Below are 14,628 nucleotides of genomic sequence, written 5' to 3'. Positions count from 1 at the left end.
TGCTATCCTTCTCAGCGCAACTACTACCCCGCTCTTCTTGTCAATTTCACTGCCTTTGCCATGAGCGGTGGACTGACGATGCTACGAGTATACGGTCTTGCTGCGTTGCATTGCGTTCAGTTTCCTTCTGTGAGTTCGACAGCTACTTGACTAAATGTTGTATTTTCGCCTTACGCGACTTGTTTTTATTTTAGATCCCTTTGATGTCACGGAATGAACTTAGGACCAATTGGCCAGGGACAGGTAGAGTTCATTTGCTATGTGGGGGGACAGGTAGAGTTCATTTGCTATGTGGGGGGACAGGTAGAGTTCATTTGCTATGTGGGGGGACAGGTAGAGTTCATTTGCTATGTGGGGGGACAAAACACTGGACAGCCATGCAAACAAAGAAGACATATGATCGTGTTATATACTGAACGGCAAAAGTTAGGGACCGCCCTTGAAAAAACTAGCTGACTTCATCTGTGCCAAACTCCTTGTTCCTAAGTTTATAAAACCAAATGGCTGTCAGGCCGTACACACCAGTGGGTGAGCAATGCTCTGTTAGCAGGAAATTTGCTCGGGATCCACGGAGGCCTGGCTGGGGCACGAGACAGAAACTGCCAAACTGCAAAAAGTGGACCATTTTTACGCTGGCGCGTGGGCAAGCCTGGGCGGGAAAGATGAAAAATTCGTTATGCACGTGCAGGGGTGATGTGTTGAGAGTGAACTGTTGTCACCAGTTAGGCTTTATAGCCCCGCGATTTTCCGCTAGCCACCATCTTCTCACTATGCCTCCCAGATGACAAGCGCTTAGAACTGTACCCACGGAATACGGCGCTATTATAAGCTTCCTATTGATTGATTGAGATGAAAGGTGACCACCTTCAACAAAGCCCGGGCCATCGCATGGCTGCAAGACGGCGTAAGCAAGCGAGAAGTGGGCAGACGACTTGGAGTGTCCCATTCTGTCGTGGTCAGGCTGCATCAGAAGTTCCAGGCCACCAACAGCGTTCTTGAGAGGCCCAGGTCAGGACGGCCTGATTTTTTCAAGGACGGTCCCTAACTTTTGCCGTTCAGTATAGTTCTGGAAGTCTGTTGCGGTATTTCAAAGAGAGAGAACATTGTAGTTACGAGGATTGTGGGCAACATACAAACAAGCTTTATTTTTCCAACCAGCCCAGAGGACTACCCTAATAATTATAAACATGGACATTCACAAAGGAAAAAAAAAACCAGAATTACAGGAATATGTACACAAAGAGAGAGAGAGACAGACAGACACAGAGAGAAAAAGAGATAGCATACATAAATAATTGAACATAAATATTACACTGATTTTTGGATTAAAATTATGCTTTATTTCTCAAAGTAACGTGTGTATTCTAAGACTAAAGAGTATATGTACAACTAATCTATCTAGAGCTATGCAACAAAATAGAAAACCCAAGATTACATGTTTTCATAAGAAAATAACAAATCAATCAATACCAAAAATAGGTAGCCTTTTCTCAAGAATAAAATCACAGTTCTGAATTGCGTGTTTTCTTTTCTTGTCTTTTTTCACGATCGTTGTAGCTGATCGAAGATCGAGGCTCCTATGCTGCAGCCACGATTCGCTATACGGCCTCTACATCATATAACGCAATTTACAAAGGTGAAACAAGACTAAGAAAATGAATGAAATACGTAACTACTAATAACTGGAACCTCGCAGTGAGGAGGGTATTACCGCAAGTTGGTTTACATCTTTATGTAGTACCCGTGTACATATATTTGCTTTTGATTGCGAGGTTCCAAGTAGTCACACTATGTACCTTTATCGGATAAAAGCAAAATACTTTATTCATTAGCGACTATCACGTGATTGATCCAGGAATACACATTGAGACTTATATTAAAGGTATGTGCAGAGTCTAAGGAACACAACGGTACCAAAATCAAGAGTACTGGTCAAGAAACAAAGACGCACAAAGCAATTGAACCCTGTGACGGTCGTACGTAACAGCTTACTTGACCTTCACCGTAACATAAGACCACCCTTCAGTTTGGACACATACTCAGAACCAACGTCCTGAACCCCGATTCCTGTGCAGACTGGAGTTTTTTGATGAACTCATTTCGGAGATTGACACTAAAGGCATTTAAGATCGGAAAATCTGTCATTCATAAACACATTTACACTCAGCACAGAAAGCACACATGCCGTTGATTCGTGGTATATGTTCAAGTGGAGATATGGCCTTCAAGTGAGTGTGTGTGTGTGTGTGTGTGTGTGTGGGGGGGGCATTCAGTAAAAACCTAGCCAGGCCTGAGAATTCAGAGCTGCCAACTGCTACGTTTTAAGAGAAATTGCTACGCCAAGCAAACAAAGTCAGATACATGCAACAGTTCCCTCTTTTTTGTGTTAGCCCTGTTAAGTTCACGGTACTCATTTCTGCTTCACGCTCCGAGTAGCGGTCACAAAATGGGTCATAAAACATCGTCCAAACTGAAAAGTGGCACCGCAGATACTCTTCAATGGGCATTTTATGTTCCTGCACTCTCATAAAACTTGATTAAAAATTAAATGTCTATTCTTGTGCAAGATTGCATGTGCGGATGTAAAAAAACCATTTTTTTAGAAAATGCTACACTTAAACACCAATTGCTACGCTGAACATTCCAAAAGAATCTAAATTGCTACGCTTGAGGCTTGACAAGGGGTGACAGGTCTGTATGTGAGATGATGAACCGAATCGTTTACATGGGCATGACATGACCGTTCCTGCATGCATGGTTTCACTCCGTCAACCCGAAACAAAATTAATACACTGATAACGTTCCAACACCAACCATGACTAAAAAAATAAAAAGACCGAAACGTTTAAGAAACGTTTAGTTGGCAACATTAAACATTCATTGGAACCTTGATCGATTACTAAAAGAGACAACAGATGTCTGCAGAGTTTCATCAGTTCCGTCACCTAGATGAGTTTCCACTGGAACAAAGCAGAATCGTGTCCTCCGACAGTAAAGAGGCAGTGGCCGGATGGTGTGAACCTCACAGCTTGTACCGTTTGATGCGCAGAGTAAGTGTGGCTGAATACCTGGGGAAAAAGTGAAACATTGTTATTTCTTTTAGAAAATAGATCTTCTTCTGCGTTCATGGGCTGAAACTCCCACGGCTTTTACGTGTATGAACGTTTTTTTACCCCGCCATTAAGGCAGCCATACGCCGCTTTTGGGGGTAGCATGCTTGATATCTTCATGTTTTTACAACCTACCGAATTCTAACATGGATAACAGGATCTTTTCCGTGCGCACTTGGTCTTGTGCTTGCGTGTACACACGAAGGGGGATAAAGCACTAGCAGGTCTGCACATAAGTTGACCTGGGAGATCGGAAAAATCTCCACCCTTAACCCACCAGGAGCGGCCGGGATTCGAACCTACGGCCTTCCTCTTGGGAGGCCGGCGTTTTACCCACTAGGTCATTGCTCCCGTCTAGGAAATAGATAATCACCATTGCCTAGTTATGACCTTGCTGCCTCTACTACAAAACACTTACCTGCAGCACATTAATTTGTGAAACTTATGAAAGTCGCCTGTTCACTAAGTGTAATGCGTGTTATTCACTTAGACTTATGAAAGTCGCCTGTTCACTTAGTGTAATGCGTGTTATTCTCTTAGACTTATGAAAGTCGCCTGTTCACTTAGTGTAATGCGTGTTATTCTCTTAGACTTATGAAAGTCGCCTGTTCACTAAGTGTAATGCGTGTTATTCTCTTAGACTTATGAAAGTCGCCTGTTCACTTAGTGTAAGGCAAAAAAAACAAAAAAACAAAATAGGTGTGGTTACGGTAACATAGCCAAAAAAAATAGGGTAGGAACTTTTTTTTCTAATGTGTACAAATTAAACCTACTTGACAGGGAAATAGGTGTGCGACTCGACAGGTGTGTGGCTTTCATTGCGTTTTCTGCACTGGTTTTTTTTTTATTTTATTTTTTTACAAATGTAATAAAAAGTTATAGGGTCGGCCCCTAAAAATAGGGTAGGTCGGGTTACCGTAACCACACCTATTTCTTTTAGGCCTAATGCGTGTTATTCTCTTAGACTTATGAAAGTCGCCTGTTCACTTAGTGTAATGCGTGTTATTCTCTTAGACTTATGAAAGTCGCCTGTTCACTTAGTGTAATGCGTGTTATTCTCTTAGACTTATGAAAGTCGCCTGTTCACTTAGTGTAATGCGTTTTATTCTCTTAGGCGCCAGGAGATTGGTTCCGCATTACTCTCACTAACACTTGCTGCACATGTCGTCTATATGTAGAGCGCTTTCGTCCCTCTCCACCGGCACGGTTGGCCTTGTATTGTTTTTGCTCTCCCTCACCCCTCAACTCCCTTTTCTGTACATAGTCTGATTTCTTTTTGTTTTAGTTCCTTTTATTTGGTGTTGAATGAAATGTGTTTTTACTGTGTTTTTTAATTTTCCATGTACCCTCACGGGGTTTTATTGGAATAATAAAACTTGACTTGACTTGACTTGACTTGACTTGACTTGACTTGGTAAGGCGTCCGCCCCGTGATCGGGAGGTCGTGGGTTCGAACCCCGGCCGGGTCATACCTAAGACTTTAAAATTGGCAATCTAGTGGCTGCTCCGCCTGGCGTCTGGCATTATGGGGTTAGTGCTAGGACTGGTTGGTACGGTGTCAGAATAATGTGACTGGGTGAGACATGAAGCCTGTGCTGCGACTTCTGTCTTGTGTGTGGCGCACGTTATATGTCAAAGCAGCACCGCCCTGATATGGCCCTTCGTGGTCGGCTGGGCGTTAAGCAAACAAACAAACAAACAAACAAACAAACGTCCCTCTCCTTGCCCCTCGGTGGACCATAAAGACTGCATCATGGATGTTGTTGTGCGACCACAATCGGCAAATCGCCGAAACTGATTTTAAATCGCCAAAATATTTGCCGGTTTTTCGGCAAAACTGCTCGACTTTTTCAATGAGGGGGAAAGGTGACTCTACAAAAATGCCAAAGTCAGGGTTGAATCTTGGGGGGGGGGGGGGGGAGGCCTGAAGCCCCCCTTCCCCTCTCCTTACCCAGCAAATGTAACTTTTTCTAAAGGAGCGACCCCCAATACCCCTTCCACTTGCTAAATTTACCCCCCTCCTGGCCGGCAACTATATCCCCTGCCTCATATTGGAAGCCCCTCCTTCTCATAAACTGTCAATTTAAAAAAAAAAACTAGCAACATCATTGCTGCGTAACCATACTCACTTTGTCCTTGGTGCAAGGGAAGCGGTAGAGACTGAGCAAGCCCTGGTTGGTGCCCATAGCAACCAGAGTGTGCTGGGGGCTGACATCCATCGCATTGACACGTGCTGTTTCCGCTTGTTTCGATCTCCACACACCTGTTGGGTGAAATCACCACAGTCTGTAGCCACACAATACACACAGCTGTTGGGTGAAATCACCACAGTCTGTAGCCACACAATACACACAGCTGGAGCACTATTTGTTAATCCCCTCACAGGGATGGCCAAATCGTCCGCCCGATCGCAAGGGGCGATTGAAAAAACCGCCGGGCGAGTAGAAACCGCCTGGATAGTGACAACTCTTGTCTTATGCAACACTTCTGGTTTCAAAGCGTTATAAACACTGCAGATGCAGCTACTGTATAAACACTGCAGATGCAGCTACTATATAAACACTGCAGATGCAGCTACTATATAAACAGTGCAGATGCAGCTACTATATAAACGCTGCAGATGCAGCTACAGTATAACCCCTGCAACTGTGGTATATATACCGGGCCAGCGACATTTCTGGCTGGCTAGTGACTTTCATGAAGTTACTCGCCCGGCGTGCGAGTTTACATTTTGAAATGTGACCATCCGGCCCTACCTCACAAATAATGAACCGTATCATCCTTCCCCCTCCCTTATTTGACCTTTTCATAAACTGTGTTATATTGGGTAGGGGTCAATCGAGTCGTGATTGCAGGCGAACGTGTCACAGATCGACACGCTACAAAATTCGTAAAAATGCATATTTATCAACCAGATAAAAACAGTTGTGGAGGAAATTCATTTCTCAACATGATCATTTAAATTGAATTATTCGCCAAAACGAAACATATTTACATTGAGTTGCGTTTCTTTTGCCGGGTACTGTACAGCATTCAAACTCTGAAAACGCCCAGCACCCTTGTAATACTACTTTGCTACTGGTGAAATAAACTCCTGTACAGCATTCAGACTCTGAAAACGCCCAGCACCCTTGTAATACTACTTTGCTACTGGTGAAATAAACTCCTGTACAGCATTCAGACTCTGAAAACGCCCAGCACCCTTGTAATACTACTTTGCTACTGGTAAAATAAAATCCTGTACAGCATTCAGACTCTGAAAACGCCCAACACCCTTGTAATACTACTTTGCTACTGGTAAAATAAACTCCTGTACAGCATTCAGACTCTGAAATCGCCCAGCACCCTTGCAATGCTACGTGGATAGAAAGTGAGCCCAATCGTTTGCACGTGAAACCCGGGGCCTTTAAAAACAAGGGAATGCCGAGCTCTACCTGTCACCAGATGATCCAGTGTGCACGTGCTACTTGCCCAGGTCAAGGTCGTCAGTTGACCCCCGTCGACCTCTTGACAGGTCAGAACATTCCCTGCACAGATAAAATTACTATTATGTGAAAACCTTTTTTTTTGGGGGGGGGGGGGGAGGTGGCGGAGGCACATGTTTTGCATTTTGTAGGAGAGGCAAAGATAACCTGAGAGAGAGGGTGGGAGAGGGAGAGAAAAAGGGAGCGAGAGGGAGCAAAAGAGAGAGAAAGGCGGAGAGAGAAAGGGAGCGAGAGCGAGCAAGAGAGAGAGAGAGAGAGAGGGGGGAGCGAGACAGAGAGGGAGAGAGAGAGGGGGAGCAAGAGAGAGACCGAAATTGAGAGAGAGAGAGGGAGCGAGAGGGAACAAGAGAGAGAGAGAGAGCGTGTGTGTGTGTGTTGGGGGGGGGGGGGAGAGAATATTTACAACATTTTTGTTCAAGCGAGATAGTAAAAGGGTCGTTGGGTATTGAGACTACTTACAACATTTTTTTTCTCTCAAGAGACTGAGGCAGAGAACGGTATAGTCAATGTTTGTAAAGATTAATTTTTTAGTCAAGCAGTATGTAAGAAATGTTAAGTCCTTTGTTACTGGAAACTTGCATTCTTCCAGTAAGGTCATATATTGTACTACGTTGCAAGCCCCTGGAGCAAATTTGTGATTAGTGCTTTTGTGAACAAGAAACAATTGACAAGTGGCTCTATCCCACCTCCCCCCTTTGCCCGTCGCGATATAACCTTCGTCGTTGAAAACGACGTTAAACACCAAATAAAGAAAGAAAGAAAGAGAACGGTTTTGGGGAGGGCGGTAGGGGGTAGAGAGAATACTTACAGAATTTTTGTTCAGGCGTGGCGGAACAACTGCGCAGTAGGTACACGCCATCCGTGTAAGGTTGCAGGGTCCAGTCCACACACACTACCTGTCTGCCGTGTCCCTGTAAGCATTCAATACAAAGTGGAAGTGTTGTCATCAGGTAAAAAAAACAAACCCGTTTAAATCAAATGCTTTGATTGCATCTTTTGTGGAGTCATCAAATAAACAGTGACCCTCTCCCCATGCTTTTGCGTTAACATGTGTTAACAATTTGAACAATTGTGTTTGTGTGTGTGTGTGTGTGGGTGTGGGTGGGTGTGTGTGAGAGCGTGTGTGTGATTGTGTGTGTGTGTGTCTGTGTGTGAGTGTGTGTGTGTGTGTATGTACATACGCCGGTGCGTGTGGACTGTATCTAAATACGACAAAAGTCCTCAGTAGCCCGTGTATGCATGCATACTTTTAACAAAATGCACGCGTGTTCACTTGCTACAGTAGAACCCCCCTTTTAAGACCTCAAACATCTTAAAACGAATCAGATCTTAAAAACGAGGGAGTCTTAAAATGAGGATAAATTTACTGAGGTTATGAACAGAACATCCGAAGAAAAACAAGTGATCTTTTTTATTTTTTTTACTTTTTTCTTTTACCTCAGTTGCATGCAGGTTGCTACTACCCTTCTTGTTTGCCTTTTTTCCTTTTTTTGTTTTTATTTTGTTATTTTTTTTACAGGCGGGGAGCATCCTTCTTCATAGGTCTTTTTCCTTTTATCCATCACATTCTTACATTTTTAAATCAACAGCCTAATTAACGGGACGGAAAGAAATAAAACAATCATTAAAATATTATTTTACAATTACCATTATTCTCGATCTATATGTGTCGCAAATCTAACTGTGAATTAAACATGCACACAATTTCTATTGATTTCCCGTATCTGAACTTTCCCACACACATTTTGGCCACAATAATAAGTAAATTAATATAATTTACTAAATTGTTTGACATCCCAGGTGTTTTCATGTGCATATCCTAACAGTGCTGTTTGAACATCAATTTTTATATGTGACCCTCCACCACGAAATGTCACCTCGCGCGGTTCTGCGCTATAGCTTAATATAAGTCCAGGGAGTGTCTGGTAACAGTGTGAGGGTCACCACCTTAGTCACAGGCTTATAACTCAAACAGTTTTCGCTCTTTTCTAAAACGGTTTCCCCCACTGGATAGAGCATACAAAACTCTTTAGGAAAATGTAAAAATATGAAAATCATGCAAAGGTGACATGCGACTCATTCCGTGGTGGATGGTCACATATTAACATTATACTGCTGAAATAGGTTATTGGTAATTCTTTCCTTTGTTTAGGAGTGAATCTTAATTTGGAGGGTCTTGGAAGGGAGTTCCACTGTATAACGAGATCTTACCTTGAGAACCCCCCACACCTTCCAGCCCACGGCCCCTCCCTCCTCCTCCTCTTCCTGCTGTTCACTCAAGCGGAACAAGTAGATGGAGTTGTCTTCCCCCCCTGCCGCTATCCATCGGTTGTCTAGGCAACAGGACACAATCACAAAGTAGAATCAGACAATAAGTCGATCAGATACCTGTTGACGGGTGCAAGAGCCCAGCTGTTTGGGTAGTCTAGCTTGAAGGTTTGGGGTTCGAATCCTGGCTGCGGCCCGGCCCGTTAAGGGTGGAGATTGTTTCCCACCACCATGATCAACTTATGTGGACACTTGCTATAGCGCATTACCTTTCTTCGGGTGTATACACGAGCTGAAGACCAAATTCGCGATAACAAAAACAAACCCAATTGTCCATGCCAATCAACAGAAAGGGAATGCTCAATGCATTCTTGTCCATTTATGTAATGTCAGATTTCGCGCCAAACGTAAATGTTCATTTTCTGTGCCACAGATTTAATGTACAGTTAAACATACTGATACCGAGTGTGTTATACAATGTTATTGTTTTATTGATTAAAAGGGCACGCGAAAGTGTCTTCCCAAACGTCAAAAAAAAAATGAACAAACTAAACCCAGACGGAATCATGGCTGACCTGGCGAGAGACTGATGCACAGGATGGCGTTGGTGCTGACCTTCTCTTTCACGATCTCCATCACCTGCAGGCTGTTCTGGTCAATCTCCAGCTGTAACACCCTGTAACATGCATCTTCATAGTCAGTGGCTGTAACACTCGGTAACCATATTCACGATCTCCATCACCTGCAGGCTGTTCTGGTCAATCTCCAGCTGTAACACCCTGTAACCTGCATCTTCATAGTCAGTGGCTGTAACACTCTGTAACCATCTTCACGATCTCCATCACCTGCAGGCTGTTCTGGTCAATCTCCAGCTGTAACACCCTGTAACCATCGTCATCACTCAGTTGATGTAACACCCTGTGTGTGTGTGTGTGTGTGTGTGTGTGTGTGTGTGTGTGTGTGTGTGTGTGTGTGTGTGTGTGTGCTTAGTGTGTGTGCGTGCGTGTTCTTGGGTGTGTGTGCGTGCATGTGTTTGCGTGTGTGTGTGTGTGATTGGATGTGTGCGTACGTGGGTATGTGCGAATGTGTGTGTGTGTGTGTGTGTGTGTGTGTGTGTGTGAACGTGAATATGTGCGTGCATGTGTGTGTGTGTGCAAATGTGTGTGAGGGAATGCGAGTTGGTGTGCACGGTGTCATCACCTTACCTGCCATCTTTGGTGCCCAGAACAATGACGTCACCTATCGTAGAGCAATCCACGCACAGATATTGCATTCCCTGAAACACACACACACTGACGTCATAAATGATGCCGAGAATAATACTTGTAAGAGGGCAAGACGGTACAAAAATATTTATCGTCGGTGAAATTGTGAGACCTCGTAAGTGACTTGGCGCCTTGAGTCACTTACCGTATGTCCCACGATTTCACCGACGTTATGCTAAAGCCAAGCACCGCCTGTCGCGCCGCGCGTGTGTGTGTGTGCAACTATGAGGCCGTCTTTTTCCCTCGCCGGCGTGGCAAGCACCTCCAGGGCATGCTCGCCTACTTTCGCCAAATCCTAGCGTTCCTCGCGGCGAGAATTGCCAAAGAAACGGTTCTTTCTCGCCCAACTCGCCAAATCTTTCGTCAAAGAAACGGAGGCTGTTCAAGCGTAGGGTAAGAGGCATCCTGAACTCAGGTCAAAATTAGTTACTTCCCTTCGGGTCTCATGCCTTTGTTTTCCTTCTCTGGAGAGGAAATCGATTTTAAATTTTTTAATATTTTTATTTTTTTTATTTTTTATTTTTTTATTTTTTTTTTAACATATTTAGAGCTTTTCGCAATGTGTTATTGATATAAGCAGATTCGCGATCGTCGATAATGATTTTTCATAGTGTTGCACGTGTAATTTTTAAATTACAAAGGAATTATTATGTAAGACAGTTTCAAGCGAGCTATCTTTCGCGGATGTATCTACTGGCAAAAGTGTCACGTGATAATCAACTTTATCACGTGATCATACCAAAATGGCCACGGAGCGGACGATACGTGACTTTTTCCGTAACCAGTTGGGAGTGATGCAACAATATCACGGTCTCCTAATTCCCACAGCAGTCTCAAAATTTCGACTTGTTTTGACCTTAGAACGATGTCTTTATCATAACTGTGAAGAACAGAACGGAGATCACTGTCGAAGTCTGCCAATCTGCAATCACTTTCGTCTTTCGTCTATTCTCAGAAACATTAGCGAAAAACATATGGGAGATAACTCTGTATTCTTGTTTTGATAGATTTCGGCTTTTACTCAGCGTAGTCTTCTTCTTCTTCTGCGTTCGATGTTGGTGGCCGGAGGATAATTGTACGGCCATATTATCGTGGGAGCGTAGACAGCCGATTTTCTCCCCACGCCAAGTTGGCTGCTGTCTTCCGTCTTCGGTGGTTGAGGTTCTTACTCAGGGTTACCTCCTCCCCAAGAGTAGCTGCCTTGCTGGGCTGTCGAGTCCACTCTACCCGGGTTTGACGTCGAAGTTTTCCTTCTTGTAGCCTTTGCCTTTCCCAAGGCGCACACAAGGCAGTGCGGGTTTTGAAATCGGAGTTGTCCTTCTCCTAGATGAGCGACCATCCAAGGTTAACGAGCCCCATCTGCCCGAAGCAGCTGGTTTTAAGGCGCCAGTGACCCGCCTGCATCCCTTCTCCTGTTAGTCGAAGACAGGGCCCGCCACGTGAAGGCCAGGAGCTGGATTTGACTGTCAGAGGTGTTTGGAGACACGAAGCCATTTGGAGCATTTCTTGGGAAGTAGGCGCTTATCTCTACTTCCACCCCGGCATAACAGTCCTTGGGCCCCTCTCAGCGTAGTAATTATCTATCCTGTCAGGGAGACATGAGCGATAGCATGGACCGATGATTATCAGAATGGGGTAAGAGGAACTTAGCATCCTTAGACTGGGACCCATACGGAACGCTACTGCCCCGTTGCTTTTTGTGCGGGAGTGGGGATTTGTGTGTGCTGAATCTATATCGGAAGTCACACCCATGTGAATAAGTTTAAAATTGCAGAGCACGACGTCACTGTCGGCAACACTTCACCCCCCCCCCCCCCCACACACACACACACGCCCTCCCCATCTCCCCGAGCGCACATACGTCGTTAAACAGAGGTACCTTCATGAATAGATTCCATACTGGAGCGTGAGAATGCGAGTTAAACTTGCAGAGCACGCCGTCAGTACCGGCAGTCAACACGTCGCCCCCCCCCCCTCCCACCACGACCACAACCCCCTCTCCCCGTCCCAACAAACGTCGTACCTTCATGAAGAGTTTCCAGACAGGAGCGTGAGAGTTAAACTTGCAGAACACGCCGTCTCTGCCTACAGTCAACGCATCGCCCCTACCCCCCCCCCCCCCCCATCCCCTTCTCCCCCAAACACCCCCCTATCTCACAAAACTTTGTACCTTCATGAATAGTTTCCAGACGGGAGCGAGAGTGCGAGTTAAACCAGCACAAGATCCCATCACTGCCTACAGCATCGCAACGCCCTAACACCCCCCCTCCTCCCCACCAACACGCCCCCACCCCCTCTCCCTGGTCCAACAAACGTCGTACCTTCATGAAGAGTTTCCAGACGGGAGCGTGGGAGTGCGAGTTGAACTTGCACAGCACGCCGTCAGTTCCGGCAGTCAACACGTCGGCCTGGAGGAAGGAGTCCGGGATGACAGTCAGTGCACGCAGCTCGTCGTAATGGCCCTGCAACACAGTTCAGTCACTCTCAACACAAGTCAGGGGCGGACGAGGGTGGGGGAGGGGGGGGGGTTTCTGGGGTTTCCGGACCCCCCCCCCCCCCCCCCCCAGCCAAAAAATATACATATTTTTTTGTTTTTTTGTGTGTTGAGTTTCAATTTTTTGGGTATTAATCAGTGACAAAATCTGCTGCCTGAAACTGGTAATGATCGATCATCCTCAGAATGCACCAGATTGCACCATTTTGCATCCTTTTTTTCAAAATTTTCCGGGGGGGGGGGGGCATGCCCCCGGACCCCCCTCGCAAGCTAGGCGCTTTGCGCCGTCGGCTCGGCGCTTCGCGCCTTCACGCCCATATCTTCACAATATACTTTTGGAAACCCCCCCCCCCATAAAATGAACTGATCCGCCCCTGCAAGTGGTCCAATTTTGAACACGTTTCTGTAATATTTATTCTTGAGACCTGGGGCCGGTAATATGAACAGCGTATTTTGGACGGTCGAGCAACCACAGTCGACTGACTGTCAAGTCAGTTGACTGCAGTCTGCTGACCGGCCGTGTTTTGACGGGTAATATGTGCAGCGCGGTAGCACTGACAGTCGGCTGACTAGACAGTCAGACCGCTCAGTGGTATTTTTAGAACATTACAACTTCCGATGTAAACATCCGGTCCTGTTTTGGCGGTACCGGTATCGTTTTTTTGATATGACGTCATCAAAGACATTTAGGCCAAAGGTGGTAAAGGACAGGGTGAGAAAATGAACAACAAAAACGTGTGAAAACGAAAGTCTGCTGACGATTTGTAAATGTGTTGAGTGTCTTGTCTCTATGTATAGTGAATCCAGTCTCTTTGCGCGATTTTTAAAGTTAGTTTTATTGGTCTACGGTATTGCATTTCAGCTTGGTGGCTTAAAAATTAATTAATGACTTTGATCATTAAAAATCTGAAAAATGTAAAAAAAATATTGTTTTTATAAAACGATCCAAATTTACGTTCATCTTATTCTCCATCATTTGCTGATTCCAAAAACATATAAATATGTTATATTTGAATTAAAAACAAGCTCTGAAAATTAAATATATAAAAATTATTATCAAAATTAAATTATCGGAATCAATTTAAAAACACTTTCATCTTATTCCTTGTCGGTTCCTGATTCTAAAAACATATAGATATGATATGTTTGGATTAAAAACACGCTCAGAAAGTTAAAACAAGTACCTGCACTGCGGTCGATCGACCGAAAAAGGTGCCTGTAAGCCCAACCGCAGTCGGGCGACTGTTTTCAGTTGGACCGGCAGTTGTTCGCGCTCATATTACTGACTTTTGCGGTTCAACGTCGACCCACCGTCAGTTTCACGGTCAGCCGACCGATGACTAGCTACATATTACTGGGCCCAAGTGTTACTGTTTGGCATCTGCCTCGAGAGCCCGAGAAAAATGTTCCTCTTTCCTTTTGCTGCGATGCCCGCAGAATCCCTCCGTACGGTGGTGCTCTCACACACCTCACACGTAGGCTGCTTTGAACATTGTGTGACACTGTACATAGTTCTACTGGCAAAAGAAGCACACCCAGTGTTCACTAGTGTTCTTCTTCTTTTTTGTTCATGGGCTGAAACTCCCACGTTCACTCATGTTTTTGCACGAGTGATTTTTTGCGTGTATGACCGTTTTTACCCCCACCATTCAGGCAGCCATACCCCGATTCCCGGGGAGGCATGCTGGGTATTTTCGTGTTTCTATATCCCACCGAACTCTGACTTGTAAACACTATGTGTTTATCATGTGTGCCTCTTCTGCTAGAAGAACTATGTTCTATCTCACTACGTGGTCAAAACGTGTTACAAAAGTGTGTTCAAAAGTGTGTTTAAAGTGTGTTCAAAAGTGTGTTTAAAAGTGTGTTCAAACGTGTGTTGAAAAGTGTGTTCAAAAGTGTGTTTAAAAGTGTGTTCAAAAGTGTGTTTAAAAGTGTGTTCAAACGTGTGTTCAAAAGTGTGTTTAAAAGTGTGTTCAAAAGTGTGTTCAAAAGTGGGTACTTTATTT

The 14,628-nt window shown here is 44.7% G+C and overlaps 1 protein-coding gene across 1 annotated transcript in view; it reads right to left on the bottom strand.

The window, feature by feature from the left end:
• Positions 1 to 1,317: 1,317 nt before the first annotated feature.
• Positions 1,318 to 14,628, bottom strand: part of LOC138951091 (echinoderm microtubule-associated protein-like 2) — a 16,239-nt gene continuing 2,928 nt past the window's right edge. The window contains exons 4-11 of the mRNA XM_070322753.1: positions 12,450 to 12,590; positions 10,069 to 10,139; positions 9,439 to 9,539; positions 8,807 to 8,928; positions 7,404 to 7,506; positions 6,545 to 6,637; positions 5,240 to 5,373; positions 1,318 to 3,068 (exon numbers count right to left, since the gene is read on the bottom strand). Of these exons, the coding sequence (XP_070178854.1) occupies positions 2,946 to 3,068; positions 5,240 to 5,373; positions 6,545 to 6,637; positions 7,404 to 7,506; positions 8,807 to 8,928; positions 9,439 to 9,539; positions 10,069 to 10,139; positions 12,450 to 12,590 (888 nt within the window). The 3' untranslated portion in view covers positions 1,318 to 2,945. The remainder of the gene's footprint in view (positions 3,069 to 5,239; positions 5,374 to 6,544; positions 6,638 to 7,403; positions 7,507 to 8,806; positions 8,929 to 9,438; positions 9,540 to 10,068; positions 10,140 to 12,449; positions 12,591 to 14,628) is intronic.

This window comes from Littorina saxatilis, linkage group LG16, assembly GCF_037325665.1.
Source record: "Littorina saxatilis isolate snail1 linkage group LG16, US_GU_Lsax_2.0, whole genome shotgun sequence".
Classification (NCBI taxonomy): domain Eukaryota; kingdom Metazoa; phylum Mollusca; class Gastropoda; order Littorinimorpha; family Littorinidae; genus Littorina; species Littorina saxatilis.
Note: the sequence above shows the minus strand (reverse complement) of the source record. Positions and strands in the feature narration are given on the sequence as shown.